General features: G+C 43.3%; 1 protein-coding gene across 1 annotated transcript in view; it reads right to left on the bottom strand.

The window, feature by feature from the left end:
* ift80 (intraflagellar transport 80 homolog (Chlamydomonas)) overlaps positions 1-14600 on the bottom strand; it is a 17710-nt gene extending 3110 nt beyond the window's left edge. The window contains exons 1-6 of the mRNA XM_047806044.1: positions 14307-14600; positions 12418-12512; positions 11213-11434; positions 6846-6956; positions 6179-6247; positions 152-274 (exon numbers count right to left, since the gene is read on the bottom strand). Coding sequence (XP_047662000.1) covers positions 152-274; positions 6179-6247; positions 6846-6956; positions 11213-11434; positions 12418-12454 — 562 coding nt within the window. The 5' untranslated portion in view covers positions 12455-12512; positions 14307-14600. The remainder of the gene's footprint in view (positions 1-151; positions 275-6178; positions 6248-6845; positions 6957-11212; positions 11435-12417; positions 12513-14306) is intronic.
* Positions 14601-14844: the final 244 nt, after the last annotated feature.

Here is a 14844-nt window from a genome sequence, read left to right as displayed (position 1 = left end):
CTGCCCGGGGGAAAAACCGAAAAGAACTCGGGGGGGAAGAGGAGCATAGGCATCATGTGAAGAGCGTAAAACAGACGTGAAGCGAGTTAAGAAAAGTGGATCAAGAAGATTTTAAGTGAAACCCCCTGGGAACGCACGTTTGTCACCACACTTTGGTACGTTACCTGCACAGATTTGGAGCTCGGCTGCAGAGGTTTGATAACGAGCTGCCGGCCAAACGTGTAAAGTATCCTGTCGGAGTCTGGACCCCAAGCCACGGAGTACACAGGACATCCTGTATGAGGGAGAGAGAGAAGGAGAGAAGACATTCAGATGCTTTGAATCTCAGACAGCATTGAACGGGACGCGGTGAGCCATTTCAGAGTCAGCGACTTAAGATCAATAGCTGAGTCAATAAATACACAGGGATAGTTCCTCGCATTCGGAGTCGGGTTACGAGGACTTGCCTTTAAAACGAACAAAAAAAAAATTATTAAAAATCCGGGATAGAAAATACGTACTAAAAAACAGCGTTTTTAATTTTTTTTCTGTTAGATGCATGATGAAAAGTAAAAGCAAGAGACATTTAGATTTAAACACGAATAAATGCGATTATTATACGGACGAGAAGCTATGAGGCGAAATAAAGCGTGATGACGACGGTTGGAATGGAATCAGTACGATTTTTAATTCAATATACACTTGTTTGAAGGATATGAATGTTTTAAAAGGATAAGATGGTAAGTGTTTGTTGGTGTTTGAAATCGAATTTAAATACTACTGATAAAATAATAACCCCTCCTCGGTAATGCCTGTGAAGCACGAAGAGACGGAGCACTCGGTCTGAAGCGTCCCGTGTTACTTTGTTTTATTTAATTCGGATTAAACGGATGATAGGAAGCATTGACAAAAAAAGGAGGAGTGCTTTTATACAAAACCCTAAAAACGTGTGTCGTTTCGAGCCGCTGCACACGGCTTTACCCCGGAGGAATGCAAAGAGCAAAGCAATACTGCACACATCAGAGCACACCACATGAAGAGAGGCAGCTAAGCAAGAGAAACCTGGCTGGAACAAGACGTGTGCACGTGTTTGAGAGAGAGAGAGAGAGAGAGAGAGAGAGAGAGAGAGAGAGAGAGAGAGAGAGAGAGAGAGACTGACATTTAACCCTGCCCCAGGTGCTTGTGGTTTCTCACAAATGCCAAGAGGTCACATGGTCCTGGGCTGACAGAAGGCAACAGGAGCAGAGCAGAGGGTGATGAGTTCCCGCTGCTCTCCCTCTGCACACCTCCCCCATTCACCCTCTCTCTCTCTCTCTCTCTCTCTCTCTCTCTCTCTCTCTCTCTCTCTCCTCTCTTTACTCCCAGATGGGTCAGGGTTACATCATCACTCCTTCAAACTCAACAATGGCCTCCATCTGTACCTGAGACTCCTCCCACAAAGAACAAGAGCGGGAGCAAGGAAGAAAGAACAGAAGAGAGAAAGAAAATAAGAACAGACTGTATATAGTGAGAGAGTGAAAGAGAAAAAGAGAGAGAGAAATAGTGAGTGAAAGAGAGAGTGAGAGAGTGAGAAAGAGAGAGAAAGAGATAGAGAGTGAGTAAGTGAGTGAGAGAAAGTGTGAGTGAGAGAGAGAGAGAGAGAGAGAGAGAGAGAGAGACGCGAGAGAGCACAGAAGAGTGGCGAGTGCGTGAGAGCGAGCAGAACCCGAGCACAGCGCTCGAGAGTGCGTACGGTGACGTGCGCGCCACGTGTGAGTGCGTGAGTGCGTGGTGCGTGTGAGTGCGTGCGTGAGTGACTGCGTGAGTGACAGATAGCGAGCGAAAGAGCGATGTGCGTGCGTGCGTGAGTGCGTGGTGAGTGAGTGACGGCGAGTGTGCGTGCGAGAGCGCGCGATCGCGCGCGAGCGCGCGCGCGCGCGCGAGCTCGCGCGCGCGAGTGGGCGCGTGCGTGCGTGGTGCGCGCGCGACCAGCGCGCCCGCGCTCGCGTGCGTCCGTGCGTGAGCGCGCCGCCCAGCGCCGCGCGTTGTGCGTGGTGAGAGGTGCAGCGAGAGAGCGCGCCGGCTGAAGGAAAGAGTGACGTGGGGTGGTGCGTGTGGTGAGTGAGTGGTGAGTGAGGTGAGTGAGGGAGCGAAAGAGTGAGAGGGAGAGAGGATGAAGGGTGGGAGAGAGCGAGTGAGTGAGAGGAGGAAAGAGAGAAAGAGATACAGTGAGTAAGTGAGTGAGAGAAAGTGTGAGTGAGTGAGAGAAAGAAAGAGAGAGAGAGTGTGAGAGTGAGTGAGAGAGTGAGAGAGAGAAAGAGAGAGAAGGAAAGAGTGAGTGAGTGAGTGAGTGAGTGAGAGAGAGATAAAGAAAGAAAGAGATACAGTGAGTAAGTGAGTGAGAGAAAGTGTGAGTGAGTGAGAGAAAGAAAGAGAGAGAGAGTGTGAGAGTGAGTGAGAGAGTGAGAGAGAGAAAGAGAGAGAAGGAAAGAGTGAGTGAGTGAGTGAGTGAGTGAGAGTGAGTGAGTGAGTGAGAGAGAGATAAAGAAAGAAAGAGAGAGAAAGTGAGAGTGTGAGTGAGTGAGTGAGTGAGTGAAAGAGAGAGAGAGAGAGAGAGAGAGAGAGAGAGAGAGAGAGAGAGAGAGAGAGAGAGAGAGAGAATTTCAGAACCAGGACTTTATTATCCTCTGACTTTAGAAAGAACTGTAACAGCATCATCATCTTAAGCTTTAACTATTAATGTGCATCATCAGCAGCATCCTTCAGCTATGAGTAAGCCTTCTTTCTCACTGGGTCGATACGAGAGAGCAACAGAATACAGAACCTTTCCAGAAGCTTCTAATGATATCAGTTAGATAAAGTGCATTAAAGACTTCAATTCCCCAATGAAACAATTAATAAGTGCAGCATTCGGTGTCCTTAATAGAAAACTAGCTCATTAAACATTGTTTTTTTTATTGTGTTGAATAAAACACTGCTCCTTTAAAACCTTATGGTGCTTAGGATAAAATAGATCTCGTGCGTCCGCGCCTTAACGTCGTCGGGATCCAGCATTACATTACAGCATTAATAGTCTAGCGTGAGTCTGACTCCGAGTCAGCGGGTAATTTTGGCGATATTAAATCATCCGGTCAGAGTGAGCGATTCTTAGGAACCCAGATAGGCAGGCAATCGGGAGCCGATAACAGAGAAGTCGTTAGGTCGTTTTGTTTATTCCCTTTTCCTCACTTAGTAATGACTTCCAAAATAAGCCTCTAGCTCAGAATGCAGGAAGCTGTTAAAAAGGTAGCGAGTGTTAAATTTTAGGGATGCATCCGCACCATCTTTTCTGACATACAGTACTATACTGATGCCTGACCTAGTTAGTAGTAGTGACCAGCTGCATAGTAAAGTGTTTAGCTAGCTGTTTATGCTGCTTGTTACTGCTAGCGATGAACTCCACATGGTTCGTACGGTATCTGTAATGGAGAATGTGAGAAAAGCTGGTGCGAGTGTGTATAGCGGGATCGGCGAGTGCGGCCGTTAAAATAAACGTGACATGCTGAGAAACGCGACGTGTAGAACCTGCAGGGAGCATCCGGGTCTCAGTGCTCGCTGAACAGAAGTGTTGTTCTCACTCTCGCATGTTCAATTCGATGCTCCAGGCTTGCGATTCATGGCACTCGTTTTTATCGGCGAAAAATAGTTCCGGATCACCATCGTGTCATTGTCTGTTCATTAGAGTAATAACATACTCTAGGCTTAATGAATTAATTGCACAATTAATTGTACATTAACTGAACAGACTGATAGCTGATACCGGTATCAGTATCGGTGCATCCTAACTCAGGCGTCATCGGGCATCGAGGCAGGATACACCCTGGACGGAGTGCCAACCCATCGCAGGGCACACACACACTCTCATTCACTCACACACTACAGACAATCTTCCAGAGATGCCAATCAACCTACCATGCATGTCTTTGGACCGGGGGAGGAAACCGGAGTACCCGGAGGAAACCCAGAGGCACGGGGAGAACATGCAAACTCCACACACACAAGGCGGAGGCGGGAATCGAAACCCCCGACCCTGGAGGTGTGAGGCGAACGTGCTAACTGCTAAGCCACCGTGCCCCCCCTTAACTTAAAATGATACCGTAAAATCGGTATAATTACTTCTGAGAACTTTGGGGGTTCCTTACTTGTAGATATGGAAACTTTCCCCCCAGTCTGTAACTCCTATAATTAACAGCTGGCATAATTGTTTTTATTAATGGTATTTATTTATTTCATTTTGTTGGGGTGGGGGTGGGGTGTTCGATTCTGGCATATCTGGTACTTTATTGGTGATGACTGTGTATCTTCTTATATTTCTGAAAATGTTTGAAATTATTTAATGTGTAGAGAAATTATAAATAAAGTGTGTGTAGGGGGGGGTGTTCAGATTTTTGCATTTTCTGGAAGAAAACACAAAACTATTCAAATCCAACCTTTTTTAACCACACTACGTTAACCCGCGTATGATCAACGGCCCTGGAACAGAAAGTGCACTTGTTCCGGCATACAGGTTAAATTCATCTCTGTACGCAGGTTCCGACGTCGTAATAATTTGGGTAACGGACATGACGTGGTTCTTTCGGTAGTGAAGTACACGTGACTTCATTCTAAAGTGCATTGACACACTTTCCACTCCTCGAATGGGAAACCCATAGACTTTAGAGTAGCTTAATTTAACCTTGATGTTCGATGACGTAGTGTAAGTTCTGGTGAATATGTTCTCCACCTCACAGAGTTTAAAGTGACAGCTCCAGCTTTTTTGCCTGACTTGTCCTAAAAGTAAAGATCTCCGTCTCCTCGTACACGGATATTCGGTCCTTGGTGACCGAATGACCGAGTTCTCGATTCATAAATGAACTGTGCAGTGAAACTGGATGTGTTTACACCGGGTCATCTGCTCTAATGCGTTCACCTGTTCTGTGTCGCGACTTTATTACTTTTGTTATTTCTGCTTCCTTGCTCATTTATTTAAATTTACAACATTACCGAGTGACTTACATTTGTATCGCATTTTCTACAACTGAGCAAAGGCGGGTTAAGGGCCTTGCTCAGGGGCCCAGAAGTGATAAGCTTGTTGGACCTGGGATTCAAACTCACAACCTTCGGATTGTTAGACCAACACCTTAACCACTAGGCTACCGCTCTGTTCCACCATGTGAAGTCTTTTCATGCGTCGCTCTCATTATGTCCAAGCCTCATAGTTTCCTGTCTTCACTGTTGTCTTCGCTATGTTACTCATGGCACATCCTGATTTGGACCTCGCTAGTTTTTTCCTGTACGTGTTCGCGGAACCGACAAAATTCTGTGTGTCTTCGTCGGTGTGTTCGTTCCAAAAAGGTGTATTTGTAGAGCAGACTGTTACCACTGCTAGCACAAAAGGGGCTATTAACGTCACAATCTGCCTCCTGTCCCTGAGAGATCGGAACCCAATGCTGTCGACTTCAATTCCACAGAAATGTTGAGCCTTGGTTGTAGTGGAAGTCGTGGCCTAATGGTTAGAGAGTTTGACTCCTAACCCTAAGGTTGTGGGTTCGAGTCTCGGGCCGACAATACCACGACTGAGGTGCCCTTGAGCAAGGCACCGAATCCCCCCAACTGCTCCCCGGGCACCGCAGCACAAATGGCTGCCCACTGCTCCGGGTGTGTGTTCACGGTGTGTGTGTGTGTTCACTGCTGTGTGTGTGTGTGTGTGTGTGCGCACACTTTGGATGGGTTAAATGCAGAGAACGTATTCTAAGTATGTGTCACCGCACTTAGCCGTACGTCACGTCACTAATCGGTGTGAAAATCGGTTGTTACCTGCCAGGCTTTATTGTAGCTGAGCTACCTTTCCACCCTTTATTAATCTATCCAGATTTGCTAAAAAGTCGTGTGTGTTTGTGTACATTTTATGTTGTCGTTCCAGAAAATGGGGATTGATTGCAAAGTAGGAACTAAAGAGAGGAGAACCGTCAGAGCAACGGTCTGAGGAATCCTTTGAGACGGTCGGTGCTTTACCAAAGAATCGAGATATCTCGGTTTATATCTCGTTTGTCGCTGGCAAACCTCATGGCTACGTCTCGTGGGTATCATTCGTCTCAGATCACTTTAAGGCTTTGAACATATGATTGTGTCTAATGTTCTAACGTTGCTGCACCGATATCACAAACTGTAACGTGTTTATGCTTCAGGTTGTTTCGTGTACCTTGTTGGGCCAAAGTGGACCTCAGCATCCCACTTTTAGACCAGATCTTGATTTGTCCATCTTCACCAGCTGGAAGGAAAAAAAAAAAAAAAAAAAAGTCAGAATAGAAATTTCATTAGTCTAATTAATTCATGTAGGTACTGTACTGTATATTTGTAGAAAGCCTGTAATAATGCGTATATGGTTTAGTAACGATATTCTCTCTGTACGATGTCGTGCTCGTGCGTGTCCGTTATGAGTAATATACATGCACGCTCTTCTGAGAAAAAAAGAAAGTAAGATAAAAAAGAAAAAAAAAAAAGGCAAACAGCAAACTTCTGGCATGCAGAACACCTCCAGAGTGTGTGTGGTTTTTTTTGAGTCTCTGTTTGAACACACAGCTAAGCCTGTTATCGCACAATCAATCATCTACTCATCAGCCCACAGTCACATTTACACACACTTGAGGCAGAACGAGTTTAGGTCATGAAGGGTGAAGTAAATGAAACGTCGTTCCCGTTTTCTTTAGAAACACGCACGGGTTAATACGAATAAAAGTGTTACTGCGACGATGTCGGTGTACTGTTGGAGATGCGCTGCGGCTATCCCTTGTGAGATAAAAAAAAAATAAAAATAAAGTGAAGTAGAAAATCTACTGATGTGTGAAAGTGACGCGAAGAGGACCGACCTGTGATGAGAGCCGTCCCGTCGTAGTTCCAGCGACTCGCCAGCACGGCTCCTCGATGCGCCTCCACGCTCTTTTCGATGCGCCCCGTCTTAGACAGCACGTGGAACTTACCTTAAAAAAAAATTCACAAGAGTCTTTCGTTGATTTGATCAGGACAAAATATTACAGATTATCCGAGATTTCAGAATTTTTACTTGTAAGCCGGGATCCTGAGGACGGTATTTTGAATCGATATCGTTTAATAGCACATAATAGTGTTTATACCACAGTGATTTGACAGGGTTTATATATTTTGTTTATAATAGAATGGCAAATTGTACTTTATAGTTAGATATAATGTTTAATGAGGGAAGTCGTGGCCTAATGGTTAGAGAGTCTGACTCCTAACCCGAAGGTTGTGGGTTCGAGTCTCGGGCCGGCAATACCACGACCGAGGTGCCCTTGAGCGAGGCACTGAACCCCCCAAACTACTCCCCGGGCGCCGCAGCATAAATGGCTGCCCACTGCTCTGGGTGTGTGTTCACTGTGTGTGTGTGTGTTCACTGCTGTGTGTGTGTGTGTGTGCACTTTGGATGGGTTAAATGCAGAGAACGAATTCTGAGTATGGGCCACCGTACGTCACGTCACTTCACGTTAATGATGCTGACTGTTACAAAGCTGACGCCGGAGACTCCTTTTGTGAATCTTACTTCGACGATCAGACGTTTTTTCTTTAAAAACAACACTCGCGACATAAATAGACGAGTCCCGTACCGTATTAGACCGTATGCTTTGTTAGAAAACTTTAATCCGCTTGCTGATGGAGATACTGTGGATTATAACGATGCTGATGTTATAGGACATTATTCAACACTTTCTGACCGCTCGGATTAAAGGATTGAACGGCGATGTGGTATAAAAGAAGGGAAAAATATAAGCAGGAATGTTTACGTTTAAAGAAATCGGTTCGTTTCGCTAATTATCCGCGGAGCTACCCGCCGTATCTTTTCCTGCTGCTGCACGAGTAATAGATTCAGCAAAAATATAAATTCTAATATATTCAGATCCGATCCTGTTTCATTCCTTTCAGCGCAGCAGCTGTACGTGAAATATGACATACAGTCATTACAGACCTGTGAATAGCTCATGCCTAGAAAAGCGATATGAATATGAATATTCAAAACATTCTGAATTTAAGACCCTGCGATTTCACATTTCAGGTAGTGAACTTCGATATAAAACGAAAGCCTTTACGTTCTGTTTGAACGACACAGAACGTTTTGCTCTAGGTAACTTTTAGTCACACGAAACAGAAGAGTGAGCGCAGAATGTCTGCTGCTTAGATTAGACTGGTTCCCCTTGTGTTGGAGACAGAGGGCGATCAGGCATGGAGACAGTTATCAAAGACACTAGCCAACCATATACTTTGTGGTGGTGCATATTAAAAAATTCAGAATGCTCTATGTAATTTCTGGTTGCCTAAAACTGCAAATCAGCATGCTGCTCTCTCCCGATGCTATATTTGGATCTCGACAAAACAAAAGCGAACCCAGAAAAGCAGGTAGTAAGTGAACAATTACGAACGTTTCTGTTTTTAAAAAAAAAAAAAAAAAAAAAAAAAAAGACAAAGCCTTTCGGTTTCTCCTCCGAAAGCATGGGTTTGTTCGGTGGTAAAGCTCGGTCCGTCGGCAGTGAGCGCCGTGCCCAGGTTTGATGTGTATCTACACAGCTCCAGAGGCCTACGCGGTGACTGGGGCTGAAGCCAACCGCTAAACTTACTGTATGGCTTTTTCCCCCACCCACCAACCCACCCACCCACCGGAGTTAAACATCTGAGGTTTCTTTTTTTTCTTGTCAGAGAGCAGAAGCTAAGAAGATGTGACATTTGAGAACAGAGGTAGGTGTGCAAGTTTCCAGACGTGTGCGCTACTATTGGTGGCTCAAAGCATCAAAGAAATTCAAGAGTGGGTCAGAATTCACGATATCGCGCGTCACGTGTGCGTCTAGCGGCATCCGGAGACGTCTGACTCTGATACGGGCCCGAGAAGGGATGGTAAATGAGGGAGCAAGATTCAGATCGTTCACTGCTCGACCTAACGCTGATTCAGACAAAATGAAGATGTTCCACTGGGAATATTCGAAAGAATATAAGTCCAGGGGTGAGAGAAAGTCCACAGATTGAACAGAGTTTTCATCGCAACAGGGAGCTGCCAGACTAAATTACCGCTTCAGTTTGTGGGTGTGTTTATGCAACTCTACACTGCCATTAGTGTGGCGACCACATGTCATTTGCCACGGCCGTGTGTCTCCGCTCCATGTCTTCGTGTGATAAGCACATGCGACGTGGGGTCAAACACAGGCAAATGCCCACGGTACAAAACATAAATCTCAAATCACATTTGTAGTATATCTACTTTAGTGGTTCCTTGAATTATAGCACAATTGGAGGTGAATTATCGCACAATTATATGAATTATAGCACGATTAAATCCCCCCATCCTCATAAATGTGAATGCCACAACTAATGATCATGTTCAATTTCTGTATATTATCAATTATTAAACAAAGCTCTGATTAACTTTCTGCTGTCGTCGTGATTGCTGTCATGAGCTCTGTCTCGCCATGAACTCTGACCTTCCATTTAAAAAATATTTACTAATCCAGAAACCTGGTGTGCAAAAAAAAAAATAAAAAATACAAAAATGGTTTAACGTTTAAATAATACACAAAAACCATCTAAAATAATAAATACCCAAGTATGCAATTTAAAGGTGAGGTCTCCGATGTTTGAAAGCCAATGTTGACATATAAAATCACCAAAACAAACACTCCCCTAACCCAAATGGGTCCCACCCCTGTATCGATAGCTCCGCCCACGCATACGTACGTAACCCAGGTGACTAACGGAAAGAAATGTGTCTTTATCATAGCTGAAGGGAAGAACAATACGATTGTAGATAAACAAACAAGCAAAAATGCCACACAAGCATAATGATGTAAAGGACAAAGGCATATATTAGTTCTGTGTAACAAAGCAAAACCAACGTTGCTCACCTATCGAGAAGGAAAAAAGCGCCTCGGCGTCTTAAGTAAAGTCGGCCACATATTCACAGGTCGGAGTTTCCCGAGTCGATAACTCCTGAGCTAAACGCTGTTACTACACAAAACGCGGTTGTAGCTGCCTCTCTACATTACTACGATAGAAAAGAGGTGTTATTTGTGTAGTAACAGCGTTTAGCTCAGGAGTTATTGACTCGGGAAACTCCAACCTGTGAATATGTGGCCAACTTCCTGCTCCTTCAGTTCTCTCCAGCGCTGGAAAGCTGATCCTATATTAACACGTCCTACTTCTTGTCCTTATCGTAAGTCTTTCTTCTCTTTCTTTCTTTGTTTTTATCCTCCATGTCGATGTTAAAACCGCTTTCTGCTAACGTCACACATGCGCGCTGAACACTCGCTCCGCCCATATTGACAAGACCCGCCCCTTTCTGCTCATTGGCTACACGTTAGTTTTGTTTTTTGTTCATTTTTTCGTCCGAATCAGTTTTCTGAAGCGTTTCTCAAAAATCGGAGACCCTGCCTTTAATGATGCGAGTTTGTTCGAAAGTGACGCTCCAAATGTCCGCACGATGAAGACGGAGGGTATCTTGTGTATGCGTAGCTAAAATCAAATAACAATCAGCCTTATAAAGAGAGAGTATGTGAAGGCAGAATTAAATGATCAGTTCAGTGCAGTCAGGAACTGCTTGCTGGCGGTGGCGACTACAAAAATCTCTGATCTACGGTGGATTTTTAAGTAATGCACAGTAAACAATTTAGAAATAACAAAAATAATAATGGTCCATTTTCTACATACTCCGTTTCATAAATCGGTTGTCTATGTTGCATGTTACTGCAGACAAAAACCACGCGTACTATTTTAAACGTCTTTTAACAATTATAGCTCTGGTCTAAGCATGCAAGTGCATTGAATTAACTAGATGAACTCTGTTTGCTATAACTGACACCGAATCTCTACTCCATCCTGTGATAAAGTGCCCTTTTAAACAGTTTGTGAAACGCTAATATATTTCCGTTTTATTTCCATTTACTTAACTTACTGACTTCGACTTATTTATCTTCCGTATCATAAATACTCTAACATCTTAATCTAATGGTCGGCGAATAACTGCCAAATTTTCTAACTAAATCGTTTAATAATTTTTAGCTTCGACGTGACGATGACGAAACTACGACGAAACATTTTTTTGTTGGTTGTCTTTGAACTTTTTGGATGTATACTTTGTTGGACACCATTCGTAAGATGGCAAGTGGTTTAAAAAAAAAGGTGTGATAACAGCCTGACATCATCATAGAGTCGTACCCTAAAGAGATATATGATATATTACCGTCTGTACTAGTAAGTGCGAAGATCTCTGCCAAAGCTTGCTTCTTCCCAGCTACAGTCTTGGGAAACCAGTGCAGGTCGATGGGATAGATGTCCTCCTGAAGCTTCACCACCAAACTGGTCTCGTTCGTGTGCAGGTTCCATTTTAGAATCTGATGGTCTTCGCTACAGGAGTAGACTTCATCAGCTGTGATCCAGCCCACACAACTGACCAGTTCTTTATGTAAACAGCTGTTAAGGCAAACGCATCTGATCTGTTTTACATTTACCTTCTTTTTTACTTATTTTAATATAAATATCCACCGTACCATGGAAACGATACAAGTTAAAGCGTGCCGTTGTTGCTTTTGCCACCTGGATAAGATCTGGTCGGTGGTTACAAAGTACACGGACCTCATATGTCCACTGAGCGTGAAGAGACGTCCAATAATGCATACATAATACATACAATAAATGTTACTGGCACAGAGGGAAGCGTTGCCACCTGACAACTTAAGGGTCAAAGCTTGGCGTTCTGTCTGTTTAAAGTTTCACATGTTCTCTCTGAGGGGCACGGTGGCTTAGTGGTTAGCACGTTTGCCTCACACCTCCAGGGTTGGGGGTTCGATTCCCGCCTCCGCCTTGTGTGTGTGTGGAGTTTGCATGTTCTCCCCGTGCCTCGGGGGTTTCCTCCGGGTACTCCGGTTTCCTCCCCCGGTCCAAAGACATGCATGTTAGGTTGATTGGCATCTCTGGAAAATTGTCCGTAGTGTGTGCATGAATGAGAGTGTGTGTGCCCTGTGATGGTTTGGCACTCTGTCCTGGGTGTATCCTGCCTCGATGCCCGATGACGCCTGAGATACAGGACCCGAGGTAGTTCGGATAAGCGGTAGAAAATGAATGAATGATTGAATGAATGCTCTCTCTGTGTCTGTGTGAGTTTCTTCTGTGTGACGGTGGACTTTTTTTTTCAATTATCCCAATATGTGAATAATGAGTGTGTGATTGTGTACTTTTTAATTTTGTGTTAAATTATGAAGTTCCACAAACAAGATACGTCGATGAAGACTCGGGTAAGTCTTTTTGAGTTCAGGGAAACGTGTAATGTCAGAATTTAGCCATAATGAGTGACTTGAGTCAGATTATAATTTATTGTGTATGTCACTTGTATGTCATTGAAATGGCTCCATAATAGACAGTAGATAGTAGATAATAATGAAAGGATATGTTTTGGCTCCTTCAGCAGAGATGTTTTGAACCTCATTCTGTACTTTCCTGTTGAGGTAAATCCAGCTCCTATGGACAAACATGCAGGCAGAACTCTAAAAGCAAAACAAAACCAGAACTATTACAATGGCATTGTTTCCACATAATTATATAGTATTTGTTGTGTTACATCGTATTGCACTTGTTTTTCGTGTGCCTTTTATATTTTGTGCCTCGTTAGCGATTTACTTGCGCCTCCGCACAAGCGTCGCAACGTACACGTCTTGAAATACATAAAAATAAATGATAAATGAGCCTTGACATGATCTGACTCGTACATATTTCAGTTGATTGCTGTTTTGCACAATACACTACAATATCTCATGTAACTGTTGCTATAATACTAATGTTCATTCCAGTAATTTTGCACACACAATATTGATTGGACATACAGTATGTACACTGGTCTGTGCTGCTTTTGTGTATTGTCTTGTGTTTTTTGTTTGCACTGTCTTTTGGTCCTGCACTGTTTTTCTGTCTTTTGTCCTGACTATAGTCTTGTCTTTTTATCCTGCACTGTCTTTCTGTCTTTCTGTCTTTTGTCCTGCACTGTCTTTCTGGCTTTTGTCCTGCACTGTCTTGCTTGTCTTTTGTCCTGCACTGTCTTGGTTTTCTTTTGTCAAGCACTGTATTTTGTCTTGTTTATCTTGTCATGCACTGTCTTGTTTGTCTTTTGCCCTGCACTGTCTTGTTTGTCTTTTGCCCTGCACTGTATTTTGTCCTGCACTGTATTTTGTCTTGTTTATCTTGTCCTGCACTGTATTTTGTCTTGTTTATCTTGTCCTGCACTGTATTTTGTCTTGTTTGTCTTTTGCCCTGCACTGTATTTTGTCCTGTACTGTATTTTGTCTTATTTATCTTGCCCTGCACTGTCTTGTTTGTCTTTTGCCCTGCACTGTCTTGTTTGTCTTTTGCCCTGCACTGTCTTGTTTGTCTTTTGCCCTGCACTGTCTTGTTTGTCTTTTGCCCTGCACTGTCTTGTTTGTCTTTTGCCCTGCACTGTCTTGTTTGTCTTTTGTCCTGCACTGTCTTGTTTGTCTTTTGCCCTGCACTGTATTTTGTCCTGCACTGTATTTTGTCTTGTTTATCTTGTCCTGCACTGTATTTTGTCTTGTTTATCTTGTCCTGCACTGTATTTTGTCTTGTTTGTCTTTTGCCCTGCACTGTATTTTGTCCTGTACTGTATTTTGTCTTATTTATCTTGCCCTGCACTGTCTTGTTTGTCTTTTGCCCTGCACTGTCTTGTTTGTCTTTTGCCCTGCACTGTCTTGTTTGTCTTTTGCCCTGCACTGTCTTGTTTGTCTTTTGTCCTGCACTGTCTTGTTTGTCTTTTGCCCTGCACTGTATTTTGTCCTGCATTCTATTTTGTCTTGTTTATCTTGTCCTGCACTGTCTTGGTTGTCTTTTGTCCTGCACTGTCTTGTCCAACACTGTCTTGTTTGTCTTGTCTCACACTGTGTACACCAGGTTACACAGATACACTTTATGTATCTAGGACACTTACTTAACTCCTTATAGCTCTTTGTTCTATGTAGCACCATGATCCGGGAGAAACGTTGTCTCATGTCACTGTGCACTGTAACAGCTCTATATAGTGTAAATGACAATAAAAGCTTTCTGACTTGACTGACTAACCAAGACAACACACAGTAACTGACGTATAGCTTCTAAATCAATCACTTAAACCAATAAATGTTATTTACTTTTTTCTAGTGTATTAAACCGACATTATCAATATTGTAAATATGCAAAAATATAATGTACAAAGAAAGAAAGAAAGAAAGAAAGAAAGAAAGAAAGAAAGAAAGAAAGAAAGAAAGAAAGAACGTTATCATGGTTTCTTTCCGTACTGTAGCTTGTCAGATCCCGTTGCTACGGCAACGCGTTGGCTAGGTTTCTCCTGAGATGTTTGTTGTCCTAGCAATCTAGCTAAATGCTAACTAAGAGCTCTCTAATACATAACTGAACAGAAAAAGAGAACAAGGTCTACGTGTGATAAGCGTAACCTAAATCCTAGAGTTACTTGACATAGTTTACACACTTACTTATGTTTTCTCACTGCTAAGCTACCGCTAAGCTACATCAAGCTTCACACGGCCGTTTACTGTGCCGTAGTCTCGCGAGATTCGATATCATTCCGTCAGGCTCACGATAATCTCGCGAGATTTAATATCACTCCGTCAGGTTGAAGATAATCTCGCGAGATTTAACATCACTCCATTAGGTTGACGATAATCTCGCGAGATTTGAGAAACCGATATATGAGTTGCTTGTTTTTTTCTCGCGATAACTATGTAAATTTTCCCGGCAACAAATACGCGCTTTTTTTCTTTTTTTTTCTTTAACAAAACAATTATGTAAATAAACGGGGCGTTTTATAACGTTAAT

Source organism: Tachysurus fulvidraco, chromosome 22 (genome assembly GCF_022655615.1).
Source record: "Tachysurus fulvidraco isolate hzauxx_2018 chromosome 22, HZAU_PFXX_2.0, whole genome shotgun sequence".
In the NCBI taxonomy this organism is placed as follows: Eukaryota; Metazoa; Chordata; class Actinopteri; order Siluriformes; family Bagridae; genus Tachysurus; species Tachysurus fulvidraco.
Note: the sequence above shows the minus strand (reverse complement) of the source record. Positions and strands in the feature narration are given on the sequence as shown.